Raw genomic sequence first — 20208 nt, forward strand, 5'->3', positions numbered from 1 at the left:
CATCCATGTATCTATCCATCCATCCAAGATAGAAGAGAAGAAATAGGGCGATAGAGAACATAAAAAAGGTCAAACAAATAAGATTTTAATCTAGAATGTCTGCCTATTTGACCAGGCCTATCACTCCTTAGGCCAACCTCTCTTGCGAACCTGTTACTCTCAAATTCCTGAGAAATCTGTAAATCCACTTGTGACCTGTTAATTAACCAGCGAATAAATAGATTAAGTGAAGATAGATATAATAACTTGAGGTCCTATAATTTAGGGGATTTTCCAGCATGATTCACGGATTGGCTAATGAAGACCATGTCGGCCTGAAGATCCTGAGATTGACTAGATCACCTGAGATTGACAGAACCTGTTTTGAGATCATAAAACTAAAACAATTCTTGCATATGTTTCCATACTTACCCCTCACCAATTTTCCTTTAAAAGAAGAGCCAGGAACCTCTCCAATGTGTCTTTGACTCTCGAGATGATCCATATTCTCCCTTGAGTATGTATCTACTTTTCTAAATTAACCTCTATCTATGCCATGTGCTGATTGCCATGTGCTAAAATTATTTTCTGTATTCTAAGAGCCTGGCTTGTCCTGAGGCAAATTCCCCCTTCTTCTGGGAACACTTAAGACTCTTCTTTTGAGACATCTCTTATCTCTTGACCTATTAACTCATCCATCTATCATAATGAATCTGTCCTACTGGAGAACCCTGAGTTAATACAACCCTGAAGACCTTTCAGAGATCTTCAGACAAGCTAGAATCTGGAGGACAAAATTTTTAGTACCCATGGTACCTAAGTATTCCCTGCCTTGTACTGTCTTGAAACTTTTCCTCCCAAATTCCACTGTAGAACCCCTTAGATGCCCCAGCTGGAGCTCAAGTGGGCCCAAATGTGGATTAATCTGCTACTCCAGAAGGTACAAATCATAAAAGTTGGCTGCATCTGTGTGGGGCTAATTCAGCACTTGAATAGAATGCAATAACTGTGAGGTCATGGGAATATTCACCTATCTATTTAGCCATCTATTCATCCATCCATGTATCCATTTATCTACCTACCTAATCTACCCAACTATCAGATGAAGTTGGTAAGGGAAACAGTCTGAAGAGATGGGGAGATATTTCAGTGCAGCCTCAGATTTGGTGGAAAAAGAGAAGGAAAGTGGTTTCTCAGGGATTTTAGTAAACTAAATTTTATCATGGTTTGGTAACACACAGTCATAAAATAATTCTCAATGAAGATTATTAAGAAAGAAGAATTATAGGGTCCATCTTATTTATGTAAGGCTAGATATATTTTTTAATATAAGGTAGATGAATTATTTTAAAGGAGAGGAAAAAATGACTTAGTTATGGCCAATTTTAAGAATTACACAAGTTTAAAGCATTACTTAAGTAATTATAACCCGTGGGGAGCACTCAATTATGTAAGTAGAATTGTTATATATAATCCTTAAGCTTTGGTCATGATGCTATTATCACACAAATTTGTCACCCCTATGATCTAGCAGGAGTCATTTTAAATAAAGCAAATGTATACTGTCAAACAAGAAAATGTCAGGGATAACAACAGCACAAGTTAAACCCTCTATCGTGAAACCCAGATGCTGGTGGTGAGGGGCAGGGGACTGAGTTTAGGGAGGAAAAGAGGTAGGGAGACAGAAGCAGTTGATACAAGAAGCAGAAACTAAAACATATACTAAATGCATATGTAAACAGAAGCTATTAGATAGTGAAGCAAAATAAGTAAAAATCTGAGTAAACAGACATTAATGACCGTAGAAAAAGTTAATTTTAGAAGGTAGAGACAGAGTGTTACCAAACCACAATAATGATAATTCATTACTTCTACTACTGAGACTGCAAAATGATAATGTGGCCACTAAGTTGGATAATATCCAAAACAACACTTGAATTGCCATTTATCTGTCAGAGATCTGCCTATGCAGCAGAGATAACATCTTCCTTATTAACATATATAACCTAATAATAATCCCTTCCTTTAAAATTTTTATTTCTTATTTGTTATTTTTAGATATATATAATAATAGAGCGTATTTTGACATATTATACATGTATGAAGTATAACTTATTCTAATTAGGATCCCATTCTTGCAGTTGTGCATGAAGTGGAGTTTCACTGGTGCTGTATTCTTATATGAATGTAGGAAAGTTATTACTGTCTTCCCTATTCCCATCCCTCCTTTCTTCCCTTCCTTCCCCTTTATCTAATCAAATGAACTTCTGTTCTTCCCTCCCTACTCCTTGTTGTGTGTCAGCATCCACATATATGGAACCACCAAGCTAGATGCCTTTCAACAGATGAATGGATAAAGAAAATGTGGTGTATATATATACAACAGAATATTACTCAGCCATAAAGAAGAATGAAATTATGGTATTTGCAGGTAAATGGATGGAACTTGAGACTATCATGCTAAGTGAAATAAGCCAATTCCAAAAAAACAGGTAAATGTTTTCTCTGATATGTCGATGCTGACACACAATAATCCCTTCTTATATATAGGTTCTAATAATCTTTATCATTTAAGTTTGCCTAAATATGTTTCTGCCTTCAGAAACCTAGCAAAGCCTGACATGACACTTTTTGCTTGGCTGGAAGGTTATTAGGTAGGAAAGAGGAGAACAGAAAGAGAGAAGCAAGAATTACATCATGTAGGGATCCTCAAGGGGAAATATGTTTATAACCCCACTGAAGATGTGCTCAATACATGCATATATCCATGCACATACAAACATGCACCATACACTCGGATATAAAATAGCAGATTAAATAAATAGGAAGAACTATAGATAATAGAACATATGAGATTGAATGTGAAATTATTTTATGCAATTATATTTAAAATATATTCAGTTTTAAAGTAATCAGTAGAGACTATAATAAAAGAATGAATACAAAAGTATTTTAAAAACCAATGGACCTTTTAGAAATGACTAGTGAATTTAAAAATTAAAGAGCAGTTCTCTTAAGACAGCAAACCAAAAAAGGTTGTTACCTACATTGTAACACAGATACAAAGACATGAAAACTATGAGAAATATGATAAATAACTATTATAGGAGTAGAGAGAATGAAAGAAAATAAACATAGGATGTCTAACATTTGGAAATGTTTAACATTTCCAGGAATAAATAAATATTAAAGAAGCTCCTACTATTTCATTAAGGACCAATAAAAACAGTCACAATCAAGCACAAGATCAGTGACAGGAGAATTCTAAAGGTAATCAGAGAGATGAATTATAAAGTATTGAAAATTAGACTTTTTATTAGCTATAGTAGATATCAAGAGAAAATGGAATAATATCAACAAATTACTGAGTGAAAATTATAAAATTGTCAATTCTGTACCCAACTAAATTATCATTCAAAACTGAAGACAAAATACTGATAAATTTAGACAAGTATAAAGCGTTTATTACTTATAGATCCTCATTGAAAATATTTAAAATATGGTCTTGTGTAAGAAGGAAACTAATCCCAAAAAGGAGTGTGATTCATGAAGAATTTAGAAGGTCAAAAAATCAGAAAATGTGCTGATAGATCCAAATCAGTACCGTGAAGCTTACTGTCTTTAAAGATGATTTTTTTTTGAATTTTTGGAAGATGTCTTAATCATTATGTACTTTCATTAGTGTCTAATACAAAGTGAACATTCAATAAATACTTGTTCATATGATCCATGTATGAAATAAGTCTGCATCTCATTCTCAGGTCAAATTCTCTATTCTGCTAATGGAGAAATTGAAAATACGGATAACCCAGTATTTTATGACATACAGAACCTGATTTACCACTTAAAATTACAGAAAAACTATTATAAATGCCAAAAGTTATTATAGTTTCCCTTATCATTGTAGGTCTGTGTATGCCTAATGTATAGTCAAATAATGCTCACAATGATAAAATAAATAACAATGTTCAGGAAATTCTGAACCTGTTTACTTGACAAAAGTAAAGAGATAAGGGAAATATAAGAATGTAAAAGTTGATATAGACTCTTAATTTTAAATTCTGAGGAATACCTTTTTCAGATATTACATAATATTTTAAATACACCCCCAAATATATATATATATATTTGGAAAAACTTGGAAGTATTGGTCTTAACTTTTAGTTACAATTAAAGTTTGTACATCAAAACTAGTATTTAACTCACTGTTCACCCTCCTGATTCTAGAAATATGACCTTTAATCTTTGTCAACCTAGCAACATTTGGAATTCTCTTTTTGACATTGTTTTCAGTTGACTTGAACATTTTAAACTTGAAAATGAAAGCATAGAGTTATTTTCAGAGAATATTCCCAACACACAATAACTGATGGGTGACAATAGTGCTTTTAGGATGATGTTACAGACCGTTGATTCCCTCAACATTTTTTGGGTGAGGTAAAAAGGACACATTACAACAATACCTACCATCTACCCAAGATATGAATCATGTCAATCTCAAAAACAAGATGATAGTAAAACTGCCATATGAAAGTATCTGATTAAGATTTTAAAATGACGAGTTTATATAAATATCTATCATCAAATTTTCAAGGCTTCTGAAAAACTACTTGTAAGAACAAACAATCTTTTTTTTTCTTCTTTTTTTAACCAATAGAGGACAAAATGGCCTAACCATTGATATACTTCTTTACAAAATTAAATCAATGTGAACACTGCTAATGTGCTGATCATACAATGCCAGCAGATTAATTTTCACTTGCAGAAGCACAAAAAGTATATAATGATCATAAATGAAGTAATGAGGTAAAGGAATGCCTTTTTCTTCCTCTGGAGAGGTTGGAAATTCAGCTAGAGTTATTAAACTCTAGAGGACCTGATTATACTGAATTACTGTCCTAAGAATCTGACCCAGCTAAAGATAACATTTAGGATAGAGGATTCCAACACAACAGTGAATTCCAGGGATTTATAATCATATTAGGTCCTAGGATTGGATCCTGAGTTAATTGTCTTCCAGTCTTCTCAACCCTCTCATATCCTAGTTACTTCTTCATTTGTTTGTTCATTCATCCTTTCATATATGCAATTAACGAGTTTCTAGTGGGTCCGAGGGACTTTGCCATAAATAGGCATAATTTCTTCCCCTAAAAACCCTAATTCAAGAAGTTTCCTTGTCTATAATTTCTACCCAATTTCTCTTCTTATTAACTCTCTTTCCCTACACTGAAATCCATTGTTCCTTTCTCTTTGGTGCCTCTATATTTTTTTGTTCATGACTCCACTATACCCAGCATTTGTCATAGGATACAGAGTGAGTTGTATACACAACTGTCTCTCTTAGTATCTAACCTCTTTATACTTCAGTTTCCTTCACTGTCTAATAGAGATAAACCAATACTTTCTTCATGCATTGTTATGAGGGGTAACGAGTTTATATAAATATCTACCATCAAATTTTCAGTTAATATATGAAAATAACTTAAGAGAGTACCTAGAATATTGCTCAGTAAGTGTCAGTATTACTTATTAATATCAACATTAAGTTTTAGTAGCGTGGGGAAGTAAGAATTAGGGAACAAAATCTACCAAGTTATGCTATGTTTATGTATGAATATACCGAAATTCATCATATATATATGTGTGTGTGTGTATTTGCATGAAATATATATATGTATGCGTGTATATATATATGTATATATATATATATATATATATATATAAATGCACTAACTAAATTAATAATAATAGAATAGAGATCAGTAGAATAAAGCAAGCAGATCAGGCAGAGGGAGTAACAAAAGGAAAGAAAAGGTACTAGAGAATAAGACTGATCGAACTATGCTATGTACATGTATGAATATGACATAATGAATATCACAATTATGTATAATTATAATGCACCAATAAAAAATTAGGGTAAATCCTTAATAATTTGGGATTGGAACATTTCCTGCTCTCTACTACAAACTGAGAATAGCTCATATTTTTTTTTTAAAAAAAGAAACGAGTTTTAGGTTTGCTTTTTTTTATCCTTATTTCACTCTCTTCTAAGTTGGACTTCTTGTATAGAATGTCTCTTCATCAGTTTAATTATGAAATATTACTCGACAATTTAGCTGGAATGAAATTACCATATTAAAATCCAATATATAACAGTAGTTTTAATCATAAAACTTAAAATGACAGAACAATAAGTTTATTATCTTAGATGATGGCAACAACAGCTATGACACACTGGCAAGCCATACAAATTTGACTGTAAGTTTGACCACATTTCTATCAGAGTGATAATTGAACACTCTTAAAACCTTTACTTTTATTTTGTAATTGTGGCAATGTTGATATATATATTGTATATATTCATATGTTAGTATATATACTTTATATACTTTTTGGGGAAACATGGAGGAATTAAAAAATGCATATTTTAAAACAATAAAGGACAAATTGGCTTGATTAACTCCATCAGGAAAAAATTTCTATTCCTACTAAAATTTGATGGCAATCATAATTTCTTAATGAATGTTTAATTTATTTTTTTTTATTTTGAAGGTTTCTGTATTAATGAAACCTTGTTGGAAAAAGATGATGATCTGGAATAGGAGTTGAGGCATGAGTCATCAATTTTAATCATCTTTTTAATTTTTTGAGTTCAATCTATTATATAATATGTTAATATGGTAACTTCATGACACCTAAATTATCATTTGACATTTCATCAGTAAAATTATTTCTTTGGAAAAATATATTTTACATGTTCCATTGAAGAAAAAGATGACATTTTTCCCCTTCCTAAAAGCTACATAAGCTTGGAATGAAGTGATTAACCTATCATAGATCACATTGCTTAGCTGAGAATAGAGGAAGACCATAGCTAAATATTGCATGTTGTGCATTTGTTTGCTCTCTCAATTACCCTGGTTCTAGATGGAAAATAAAGAAAATATGGGTATGAGTGTATTTGCACTTCAAATTTCACAGAGAACATTCCCATACACTATCTCATTGGTTGGTCATGAAAGAAATAGGTATTTCCATTTTCCAGACTAGGAAATAATCAGACTTATTACAGAATTCTACTGGATATACTGTGATTCCAAGTATGGTAGGTGGTCTTCCCTGTCCTAGATTATTAGTTTTTAGAAAGCAAAGGAAATGATTTTTACTTTCATAGTTTGAGTTTTTAACAAATAAAAACAAATGAGTAAATGAATTAAACAGACACTTTTCAAAAGAAGAAATACAAATGGCCAACAAATACATGAATAAATTTTCAATATTGTCAGCAATTAGGGAAATACAAGTCAAAAAACTACATTGAGATCTCATTTCACACCAGCCAGAATGGCAGTCATGAAGAATACAAATAAATATAGATGTGGAGAAAAAGAAACACTTTTATATTGTTGGTGGGATCATAATAATCAACAACTATGGAAATCAGCATGGAAGCTCCTCAAAAGACTGAGTATGAAATTACCCTATGACCCAGCTATACCCACTCTTTGGTATTTATCCTAAAGAATTAAAGTCATCATAGTATAGTGATACATACATACCCACATTCACAGCAGCACAATCCACAATGGCCAAATTATGGAGCCAAATAAGTGTCTATTAATGGATGAATACATAAAGTAAACATAGTATATGTATACCGTGGAGCTTTATTCAGCCATAAAGAAGAATGAAATTATGTTATTTATAGGAAAATGGATACAACTTGAGAACATTATGTTAAGCCAAATAAGCAAAGCTAAAGTCATTGGTCATTTTTCTCTTATATGTGGAAGTTAGACAGGAAAAAGGAAAAAAAAAAGGGTGGAGAGAAATCTCATGAAAACCAAAGGGACGTCAGTAGAATAAAGAAAAGGAACCAAAGGGAGAAAGGAGGAGAAGGAAAGGGGAAATACTGGGAAATGATATTTGACAAATTATATTGTTATATTGTGTGCATTTATGATATATAACAACAAATCCTACCATTTTGTACAACTATAATATACACCAATAAAATTGTGAAAAAATATGGTGTTTAATATGGGTCAGGAACTGTGTTGCTTATTTCCTAGAATTCTTGATAGCTTTTGATGTATTAATACACATTCATTAGAATCAGAAAATATATACAAATGTAGTCTCCACACATTACAGCTTGTCAATATACATATTTGTTAAATAAGATATTGCTTAGGAACTATACAAGGTTCAGTAGAATCCCTATAATTCACGTCTACCCAGAACGTGTGAATGTGACCTAAATTGGAAATGGGATGTTTGCAGATGCAGTAACTGAGATGAAGACATAGTGGATTAGGTTGGGACCTAAATTCTACGAGTTGTGCCTTACAAGAAGGAAACTGGGACACAAAGATAGATACTCAGGGAGAACACTAAATGAAGGATACTAAGATGTTAGTAACCACCAGATGCTAGGAGAAGTTAAGAAAGGATTCTCCTCTCGAGTCCTGCTTATGTCTTGATTTCAGTTTTTAAGTCTCCAAGATAGAAAGAATACATCTCTGTTGTTCTAAACCACCAAGTTGATAGTATTTTTACTGATAATCCTGGGTAACTAATGCAGAAATCCTCCCAATGCTTCCCATACATCCTTCAAGAAATAGCTCTCTTAAAACATCTCCACTTAATATACTTGACAGATTAGCCCATTTCTCTGTTTGAGTGTCTGAGGGTAGCACCTTACTATATAGTGTTAATGTGCAGTCCTAGTCCCATCAAAAAATTCTGTGCTTACAGCTCACACTGCTAACTATTGTCATTATATAATTGAATCAAATATTATCTAAACTGATGAAATACAAATGTAAAAAGAAAGACAGCTGCTGATTCCATGAAAATTAAGTTGTAGATATGGGAAACTGTGGATAAAGTATTGGAGTACTTTAAGAAGTGCAATCAAATTAGGTGTGCATGAGGCAGTTATAAGACTGAAAAAGTCATGAGAATCTAGAAAAAATCCCCAGACTGCTTTGCAAATACCTTGAAATTCTTATTTCATTTTAATAGCAATAACTTCATCTTGTAGGACATATATCATGAATGTGGTTTATTAAAGAATGAACTTTATGGAATTGCCATTAGAACATAAGCATGCATATATACATATGTACTTGCATAGGTTCTATAATCCTCTGCTTTATCATATATTCTAATAACCAAACAATCATAACTCTAGGTCACAAAAAGAAAATATTTTTAGGACTTCAAAATGGCAGGCCAGAAAGAGGCAGTGTCCTGTGGTGCTCTATGCCCTAGGTCTCACGTAGTCGGAATACAAGATCTCAGAGAGTATGAGAGGACCCCTATACAGTGGATTTTTGCAGAAATCACCAGCACTGTGACCCCCATGCAAAAATCAGAGCCTCTGCGTTAGAGTAGGACTCTGGACTCTGGGCCCAAAGCCCGCAGTTCTTGTTCACGCACAGCTCTCAATTGGTTTAGCAGAATCACCTATCAGCACCTCTGCAGAACTCCAGACTGTGCCTGGCTCCCCGACAGGTCACTTGGGTGCTACCTATCCACAGCACAAAGCCATCATCCAGCTCCCCCCACCTCACCAGACACCCTGACACTGGAAGCAGACCAACTGCATCTTGGAAAAACTTTCTTGCCATATTTGGTGGTTGTGGCTCTCAGATCAGATCTCCATCTGAGCAGTTACCTGGTTTCCAACTCCCCCCACCCCCCAGTGGTGGTAACTCGGCACAGTGACCACCAAACACAAAAACAGCTCTTAGTTGATCAGGAGTGCATTGGGACAAGGGCGCCACCCACCTGGTATGAACCTGGGGGTCAGAAGTCCCACAGTTGGGATCTGATAAGTAAGAGAGGGGAGGGGACTAATATCTGGAGCATAACAGAGAGACCAGGATCTGGGAAATCTCCAAGCAAGAGAGGGAAATGATAATGGGGGCTCAAGTCAGACGAGAGATCACAAAAAGAGACCCGTGAGGTGCAGTTTCTCTGCTGGGACTAGTGGGCGGCATTCCCCACCTCCAGACACTCTACACCAGGTCCAGTCTTCTCACCATGGTTACCTACACCATTCTGAGGGCAGAGATACTAGCTTAAAACCGACAACCCCACCTACTGAATGAGAAGAGAAGCAGGAAAAAAAAAACGAATCTCAAAAACTACCAACAACCCTGGTTTCTTCTTTCAAATATTTTTTTCTTTATCTTTCTCTTCTATCTTTCTATCCTCTAGCCCTCACATCCCCAACATATGTGAAATCAAGAACTTTGCATGAAATAGAACTGAGTCACCTGAATTATATAATATAGAGAAGTTGCATAAGCCCCCCCCTTTCTTTTTCTTCTCTCTTTTCTTTTTTTTCCTTATTTTGTTCTTTCTTCTTCTTTCACCCTCCAAATTTTACTTTTTTTTACATCCTGTATTTTTCTAAATAAATATGTGTGTTTGTTTTATGCACTGTACTATCTTCCCATGTACTTGTCTACCCTAAATTACTTTATTTCTATTCCCCTGCTACTAACCCTCTTCATTAGACTTCTCCTTCACATTTTCTAAGATATATTAACTCTATACCCTCACATTTTTCCTTCTCAGCATATCGTCCTACACCCAACCCCTAGTTCATTGTCCACTTCCAGATACTGTAAGCCTTTTTATGAAACTACTGATTATATTTTAAATAATAATTGAATCCAACATTTCTGGACACTGAGACTAAACTGTAAATGTCTTAATAACAACAATTTGTTCATAGGTGATGTATTGTTGATATTGGAATCTGTTATCATTGTCCTTCCCCACAAAGGAGGGATCTTGGAACCCTACAAGAGCACTACAAATCTATAGGGTAAAAACAATAACACACCAGACCCACAGAACTGGAAAGGAAGACACACAAGTAACATGAAAAGACAAGGGAAGAAAGTACCACAAACAAATCAAGACAACACATTATAAGAATCATTGGCAAGCTACAGCAGAAAAAATGACAGAGAAAGATTTCAGGATATACATGGTTAAAATGTTCTGTGAACTCAAAGAAGACATAAGAGAACAAATACAATCAGTGAAAGATCACTTCAACAATGAGCCTGGCTCAATCCAAAAGATCACCTCATCAGGGAGATAGAGGTTCTGAGAGAGAGAGAGAGAGAGAGAGAGAGAGAGAGAGAGAGAGAGAGAGAGAGAGAGAGAGAAAGAAACAGAAGTCCTTGAAATGAAAGAAATAATAAACCAAATTAAAACTCAAATGAAAGCATCACCAACAGAGTAGACCACTTGGAAGATAGGACATCAGACAATGAAGATAAAATATATCATCTTGAAAAGAACACAGACCACACAGCAAAAAAGGTAAGAAACCAAGAGCAGAACATTCAAGAAATATGGGATAGCAAAAAAAGACCAAATTTAAGAGTTATTGGGATAGAGGAAGGCACAGAGGTCCAAACCAAAGGAATGAACAATCTATTCAATGAAACAATACCAGAAAAGTTTCCAAACATGAAGAATGAATGGGAAATCCAAATTCAAGAAGCCTACAGGATGCCAAATGTACAAAATCAGATCCACACCAAGGCACATTAAAATGAAAATGCCTAGCATACAGAATAAGGAGAGAATTTTAAAAGCCATAAGAGAAAGAAATCAGATTACATATAGGGGAAAACCAATTAGAGTAATGGCAGATTTTTCAACACAGACCTTGAAAGATAGAAGATCCTGGAGCAAAATATATCAAGCTCTGAAAGATAATGGGTGCCAACCAAGAATCTTGTATCCAGCAAAATTAAGCTTTAGATTTGAAGACTAAATAAAAACCTTCCACGATAAACAAAATTTAAAAGAATTTATAGCTAGAAAACTGGCACTACAAAACAACCTTGGCAAAATATTCCATGAAAAGGAAATGAAAAACAACAATAAAAATCAGCAGAGGGAGGTATTATACTAAAAGAAAAATTAATCAAAGAGGAAAACCAAGTCAAGTTAAGTAACAAAAATAAACAAATATGGCTGGAAATACTAACCTTGTCTCAATAATAACCCTAAATGTTAACAGCTTAAACTTACCAATCAAAAGACATAGGCAAGGAGATTGGATTGAAAAAGACCCAACAATATGCTGCCTCCAGGAGACTCATCTGACAGGAAAAGACATACACAGACTGAAGGTGAAAGGTTGGGAAAAATCATATCACTCACATGGACTGCAGAAGTAAGCAGGGGTTTCTACCCTCATATCAAATAAAGTAGACTTCAAGCCAAAATTAATCAAAAGGGATAAAGATGAACATTACATACTTCTCAAGGGAATGATACAACAACAAGACATAACAATCATAAATACATATGCCCCAAACAATGGTGTAGCTATTTTCATCAAACTCTTCTCAAGTTTGAGAGTCAAATTGACCACAACACAATAATCTTGGATGACTTTAACACACTTCTCTCACCATTAGAAAGATCTTACAAACAAAAGTTGAATAAAGAAACTAGAGAACTTAATAACACAATCAATAACTTAGACTTAACTGACATATATAGAATATTTCCATCTGCATTAAGCAGATACACATTCTTCTCAGCAGCACATGGATCCTTCTCTAAAATAGACCATATACTATGCCACAAAGCAATTCTTAGCAAATACAAAAATGTAGAGATACTACCATGCATTTTATCAGATTATAATGGAATGAAATAGGAAATCAATGACAAAATAAAAAGTAAAAATTTCTCCATCACCTGGAGACTAAACAATATGCTACTGAATGGACAATGGGTTACAGAAGACATTAAGGAGGAGATTAAAAAATTCTTAGAGGTAAATGAGAACATAGACACAACATATCGAAATCTCTGGGACACTATGAAAGCAGTACCAAGAGGAAAATTAATTGCATGGAGTTCATTCCTTAAAACAAGAAAAAGTCAACAAATAAATAGCCTCACACTACATCTCAAAGTCCTAGAAAAAGAAGAACAAATCAGAAAAACGGTAGAAGGCAAGAAATAATTAAAATTAGAATGAAATCGAAACAAAAGAAACAACTGAAAAAATTGACAAAACAAAAAGTTGGTTCTTTGAAAAAATAAATAAAATTGACAGACCCTTAGCCATTCTAATGAAGAGAAGGAGAGAACTCAAATTTCCAGCATTCGTAATGAAAAAGGTAATATCACAACAGACACTACAGAAATACAGAGGATAATTAGAAATTAGCTTGAAATCTTATACTCAATAAAATAGAAGACATTGAAGGCATCAACAAATTTCTTAAGTCACACAATTTGCCAGATTGAGTCAGGAAGATATACATAATTTAAACAGACCATCTAACATTGACTATCTAACATAATCTATCTAACATTGCAATATTATTTCCCCACATTTACACATTAGAGGATCCAGGGCCAGAAAAGTTAATTTCTTAAAAGCAGATTCCCAATTACATCTCAAATTCATGAACTTACATATTCTATATTACTACTCTCTTATTAATTAGGTTATAATCTTGAGCAAATTGTTGATCTCCTACATCTCAGTTGCACTAGTTATCAGATAAGGTTTTTTCACTGGGCAATCTTCCTAGGATGCTTGGTAGCTCTAAGCCCTTATTTTCAATACCAGAACATTTTGGATTTTCTTATAAATAAACAACGTGTGTGACTTCTCACTGCTTTTCTTTTTAATATGATAAACAAAGTCAAAACATACTTACATAAAGAATGACAGAAAGGATAAGGTGGAGTCATGTTAGTGAGTATGAAGTAAGAAACTTAGGTACACAAGAAAAAAGATGAATTTAATGTCAGCATACTAGTATAAATTATTTTTTTGGGAAAAATATCATGAAATGTTTTATGTTCACATAACCCACAAAAATTCTGCTCTCACTTGCCTAAAGGAATCTTAATGGTAAGTTGTAAGGGCCCTAAATTATGCAGCTTAAAAAATTAAACACTTAGTCAATACTTCATATTTCATTATGCTAAGTAGAACAAGATATTATTCAATTATGCCATAAAATAATTAACATATGGCTTCCACATCTAAATGATCTGAATAAAATCATTATTAAATTTCATTCTTGAAACTATGGATAATGTTAAGATAACGGTAATCAATATTAGGTTCTATTGATATGCCATACAAATATTCCTTATCTTCTTTAACTACTTAAGAAATTAAATAGGAACCACTGAAAGAAATCTTAACACAGTTTTTGGTAAATACAAATGATTTAGGGTTTTAGATGGTCCAAAAAGACAAATAATTAAACACTGGAATTCTCCTAAATAACTGCAGGAGTTGTATTTTTACCTTGGAAAACTTTCATCTATGAAACAACTTTGGCTTCAAACAGAAGGGCTATAATAAAACATCTCCTAGCTAGACTCAGGTTCAAGAGGTTCATGGTGGTGAACAGCAGAAAAGATGAAATGTTTCAATAAACCCCTCAGGCTGATTTAGTTAGCATTCACAAAGTGAAATAACCTATACATCACATACCCTTTGTTAGCTTGTTGTTTAGAATAGATGTATGAGTCACTGGATTTTATTTTAGTAGTTGGGCAATGCAATTCTCCTTTTGCCCAAAATATTAAAATGCAGAAATGTGAAACTAAGAGAGGTAATGTCAAATCTTATATAGGTTACATCACCACTGTGATGGATCAAGAAGTTCTTTTGCTCTTGTCATTCCATGTTTCACCTTGATAGGCACAGATAGTAAATCATCTCAAGGAAAAAAAAATCTATTATTATACTAACAAGCAAACCGCAGTGTGTGTGGTTTATACACACACACACACACACACACACACATACATACACATATATTTAACTGTGTGAAGAGAAACAGTGCTTGGTGGTGGTGGGGGGGAAGTCTTCAAAACCAGAAGAACTAACATTAGAGAAGAATAGGCAAGATTCTACCCTGAATCACTTCAGATACAAATTAATCCCCCTGGGAGTCTGGGGTGGGGTGGGGAGAAAACATATTTCTTTCTTTCTTCTTACTACTTGGAATTAATGAAGGTACCTGCAACAATGCTGGCAAGTTGCTGGGTTCTTGTGATGGGGTATATGCTACGTGCTTGAACGATTGCTGAAGCAATTTTCTTGGCATGCTTCTCCTCCCCGTATGCTCTTAGGATGGATGCAAGTGCCTGCTGATCTAAAGCATTCACAACATCAGCAGCGGTGGGCATGTCTGGGTACCTACACACAAAAAGAACCAATTAGTTCACTGACATCAATATTCATTGACAAAATTCCTCAATAGGATACCCATAGCACAAAAGTTAATAACTAGAATCAACAAATGGGACTTACTCAAACTAAAAAGTTTTTTCTCAGCAAAAGAAACAATAAGAGAGGTAAATAGGGAGCCTACATCCTGGAAACAAATCTTTACTCCTCACACTTCAGATAGAGCCCTAATATCCAGAGTATACAAAGAACTCAAAAAATTAGACAATAAGATAACAAATAACCCAATCAACAAGTGGGCCAAGGACCTGAACAGACACTTCTCAGAGGAGGACATACAATCAATCAACAAGTACATGAAAAAATGCTCACCATCTCTAGCAGTCAGAGAAATGCAAATCAAAACCACCCTAAGATACCATCTCACTCCAGTAAGATTGGCAGCCATTATGAAGTCAAACAATAACAAGTGCTGGCGAGGATGTGGGGAAAAGGATACACTTGTACATTGCTGGTGGGACTGCAAATTGGTGCAGCCAATTTGGAAAGCAGTATGGAGATTTCTTGGAAAGCTGGGAATGGAACCACCATTTGACCCAGCTATTCCCCTTCTCAGTCTATTCCCTAAAGACCTAAAAAGAGCATGCTACAGGGACACTGCTACATCGATGTTCATAGCAGCACAATTCACAATAGCAAGACTGTGGAACCAACCTAGATGCCCTTCAATAGACGAATGGATAAAAAAAATGTGGCATTTATACACAATGGAGTATTACTCTGCATTAAAAAATGACAAAATCATAGAATTTGCAGGGAAATGGATGGCATTAGAACAGATTATGCTAAGTGAAGCTAGCCAATCCCTAAAAAACAAATGCCAAATGTCTTCTTTGATATAAGGAGAGTAACTCAGAACAGAGTAGGGACGAAGAGCATGAGAAGAAGATTAACATTAAACTGGGATGAGAGGTGGGAGGGAAAGGGAGAGAGAAGGGAAATTGCATGTAAATGGAAGGAGACCCTCAGGGTTATACAAAATTTCATACAAGAGGAAGTGAGGGGAAAGGGGAAAATAATACAAGAGGGAGAAATGAATGACAGTAGAGGGGGTAGAGAGAGAAGAGGGGAGGGGAGGGGAGGGGAGGGGAGGGGGGATAGTAGAGGATAGGAAAGGCAGCAGAATACAACAGACACTAGTATGGCAATATGTAAATCAATGGATGTGTAACTGATGTGATTCTGCAATTTGTATACGGGGTAAAAATGGGAGTTCATAACCCACTTGAATCAAAGTGTGAAATATGATATATCAAGAACTATGTAATGTTTTGAACAACCAACAATAAAAAAATTTAGAAAAATATTCATTGACAAGAGGTAAAAACTTAAGAGTACTAGGATGTAAAGTCAAACACACAAAAAACACATGCTAGGAGAGTTTCTGAGTTTTTTTTTTTAATTTTTTTTTAGTTGTAGATGGACACAATACATTATTAATTTACTCATTCATTCATTTTTATGTGGTGCTGAGAATCAAACCTAGGCTTCACATGTACTAGGTAAGTGCTCTACCAATGAGCTACAAACCCAGCTGTTTCTGAGATATTAAAGTTTGAGAATGAAATCTTACACAAATAACATAGATTCTCCATTTCAAATGCTCATCTTTATGGCAAGGGTCAGGGGTACTGTTTGTAACATCTATCAAGGTCAAAGCATATGGAAGTTAAAAATATATTATTAACCATTAACCTTAATTCATAGACGAGGTATTATTATGTCTGTAGATTTGTATTTTTTCAAACTAAAATAAAGTAAAATGTTTAAGTCCTTTGGGTATATACCAAGGAATAGGATAACTGGGTCAAATGGTGGTTCCATTCCAAGTTTTCTGAGGAATCTCCCTACTGCTTTCCATTATGGTTGCACAAATTTGCAGCCCCACAAGCAATATATAAATGTGCCTTTTTCCTCACCTGTATTTATTGTTACTTGTACTCCTGATAATTGCCATTCTGAATGGAGTAAGATGAAATCTCAGTTAGTTTTAATTTGCATTTCTCTGATTGTTACTGCTGATGAATATATATTTTTTGACCATTTGCATTTCTTCTTCTGTAAAGTGCCTGTTCAGTTTCTTAGTCCATTTATTAATTGGGTTATTTGTTGTTTTTTTATGGTATTAAGTTTTTTTGATTACTTTGTATATTCTGGAGATTAATGCTCTATATGAGGTGCAGGTGGCAAAGATTTTCTCCTATTCTTTGGCTTTTTCTTTTACATTCTTGATTTTTTCTTTTGCTGTGAAGATTTTTAGCTTGTTACCATCCCATTTATTGAATCTTGATTTTATTTCTTGCACTTTAGGAGTCTTGTTGAGGAAGTTGGTTCCTAAGCCAACATGATGGAGATTTGGGCTTACTTTTTCTTCTAATAGGCACAGGGTCTCTGGTCTAATGCCTAGGTCCATGATCCACTTTGAGTTGAATCTTGTGCAGGGAGAGAGGGGTTCAATTTATTCTATTACATATGGATTTCCAGTTTTCCCAGTATCATTTATTGAAGATGCTATCTTTTCTCCAATGTATGTTTATGGTACCTTTGCTAGGATGAGATAACTGTATTTTGTGGGTTTGTCTCTGTGTCTTCTATTCTGTTCCATTCACTTTCATGCCTGTTTTTTTTTTTTTTTTTTGCCAATAACATGCTGTTTTTGTTACTATGGCCCTATGGTATAATTTAAGGTCTGGTATTGTAATGTCTCCTGCTTCACTTTTCTTGTTAAGAATTACTGAATATTCTGGGCCTCTTATTTTTCCAAATGAATTTCAAGACTGATTTTTCTATTTCTATGAAGAATGCCACTGGAATTTTAACAGGAATTGTATTAAAACTGTATAGCACTTTTGGTAGTATGGCCATTTTGACAATATTAATTATGCCTATCCCAAAACATGGAAGAACTTTCCATTTTCTAAGGTATTCTTCAATTTCTTTAGTTTTCTGTATTTTCATTGAAGAGGTCTTTCACCTCTTTTGTTAGATTGATTCCCAAATATGTACATATATTGAGGCTACTGTGAATCGGATAAATTTCCTAATTTCTCTTTTACTGGATTAATCACTGATGTATAGAAATGTAATTGATTTATGGGTATTAATTTTATATCCCAGTACTTTGCTGAATTCATTTGTGAGTTCTAGAAGTTTTCTGGTGGAGTTTTTTTTTTTTTTTTTCCTGTCTTCTAAATAAAGAATCAAGTTGTCAGCAAATAGTTGAAAGTTTGAGTTTTTCATTTTCTATTTGTATCTCTTTAATTAATTCTTCTAATTGTTCTGTCTAGAGTTTCAAGGACTATGTTGAATAGAAGTGGTGAAAGAGGGCATCCCTATCTTGTTCCAGTTTCTAGAGGGAATGCTTTCAATTTTTCTCCATTTAGAATGATGTTGGCCTTGGGTTTAACATATATAGCTTTTACAATGTTGAGTTATGTTCCTACGATCTCTAGTTTATGTAGTGTTTTGAAAATGAATGTATGCTTCCTTTTGTCAAATGCCTTTTCTGCATCTATTACAATAATCACATGATTCTTGTCTTTAAGTTTATTGATGTGATGAATTACGTTTTAGATTTCTGTATGTTGAACCAAACTTGCATCCCTAGTGAAACTCACTTGATCATGATGCAGTATCTTCTAAATATGTTTTTGTATGTAATTTGCCAGTATTTTATCAAGAATTTCTGCATCTTGGCTGAGGTTGTGGCTCAGTGGTAGAATGCTTGTCTGGCATGTGTGAGGCCCTAGGTTTGATTCTCAGCACTGCATATATAAAATAAAGGCACTGTGTGCATTTACAACTAAAAAAAATTAAAAAAAAAAAAAGAATTTTGGCATCTGCATTCATCATGCATATTGGTCTGAAATTTTCTTTCCTTGGTGTCTTGGTCTGGTTTCGGTGTCAGGGTGATGTTAGCTTCATAGAATGAGTTTGGAAGGGTTCCCTCCTTTTTTAATTCATGGTATAATTTCAAGAGGATTGGTGTTTGTTACTCTTTGAATGTCTGGTAGAACTCTGCTGAGAACTGGTGTGGTCCTGGGCTTTTCTTTGTTGGTAGGCTTTTGATGGCACCTTCAATTTCATTGCTTAAAAGTGATCTGTTCAAATTTTCTATATCCTCCTGATTTAATTTGGGTAGATCATATGTCTCTAGAAATTTGTCAATGTCTTTAAGTTTATCTATTTTATTGGAGTAAAAATTTTCAAAATAGTTTCTGATTATCATGTGTATTTCAGTAGTGTCCATCATATTTCCTTTTCATCATGAATTAGTTTTCTCTTTCATTCTCTTAGTTAGCTTGGCTAACAGTTTATCAATTTTATTTGTTTTTTCAAAGAACCAACTTTTTGCTTTATAAATTTTTTAAAATTTTAATTTTTTGTTTCAATTTCATTGATTTTTACTCTAATTTTATTTATTTCCTGTCTTCTATTGCTTTTGGTGTTGATTTGTTCTTTTTCTAGGGCTTTGAGATGTAACATTAGGTTGTTTATTTGGTGACTTTCTATATTTTAATGAATGAGCTTGATGCAATGAACTTTCCTCTTAGAATTGCCTTCACAATGTCCCAGAGATTTAGATATACTGTCTTGGTATTCTCATGTACCTTTAAATATTTTTTATTTCATCCATGATTTCTTCTGCTTTTCATTGTTCATTCATTAGTATATTATGTAGTCTACAGGTGTCAGAGTAGATTCTATTTTTAATTTTATTGTTGATTTCTAATTTCATTCCATTATGCTCTGATAGGATGCCAGGTATCATCTCTATTTTTTTTGTACTTGCTAAGCGTTGCTTTGTGGTCTGAGATATGTTCTATTTTAGAGAAAGAACCATGTGCTGCTAAAAACAAAGTGTATTCAGTCATTTGTGAATGAAATATTCTATATATGTCTATTAAGTCTAAATCGTTAATTATATTTTTAAATTCTATAGCTTCTTT

General features: G+C 33.9%; 1 protein-coding gene across 2 annotated transcripts in view; it reads right to left on the minus strand.

Moving 5' to 3' along the window:
• Positions 1-20208, minus strand: part of Mettl15 (methyltransferase 15, mitochondrial 12S rRNA N4-cytidine) — a 235632-nt gene that overhangs the window by 23452 nt on the left and 191972 nt on the right. For both annotated transcript variants that reach the window (XM_046467533.2, XM_046467532.2), the window contains exon 6: positions 15030-15208. In XM_046467533.2, the coding sequence (XP_046323489.1) occupies positions 15030-15208 (179 nt within the window). The remainder of the gene's footprint in view (positions 1-15029; positions 15209-20208) is intronic.

The sequence above is a fragment of the Marmota monax genome, unplaced genomic scaffold (genome assembly GCF_021218885.2).
Source record: "Marmota monax isolate L192 unplaced genomic scaffold, Marmota_monax_Labrador192_F-V1.1 WCK01_AAM20220418_F8-fsc00135, whole genome shotgun sequence".
Classification (NCBI taxonomy): Eukaryota; Metazoa; Chordata; class Mammalia; order Rodentia; family Sciuridae; genus Marmota; species Marmota monax.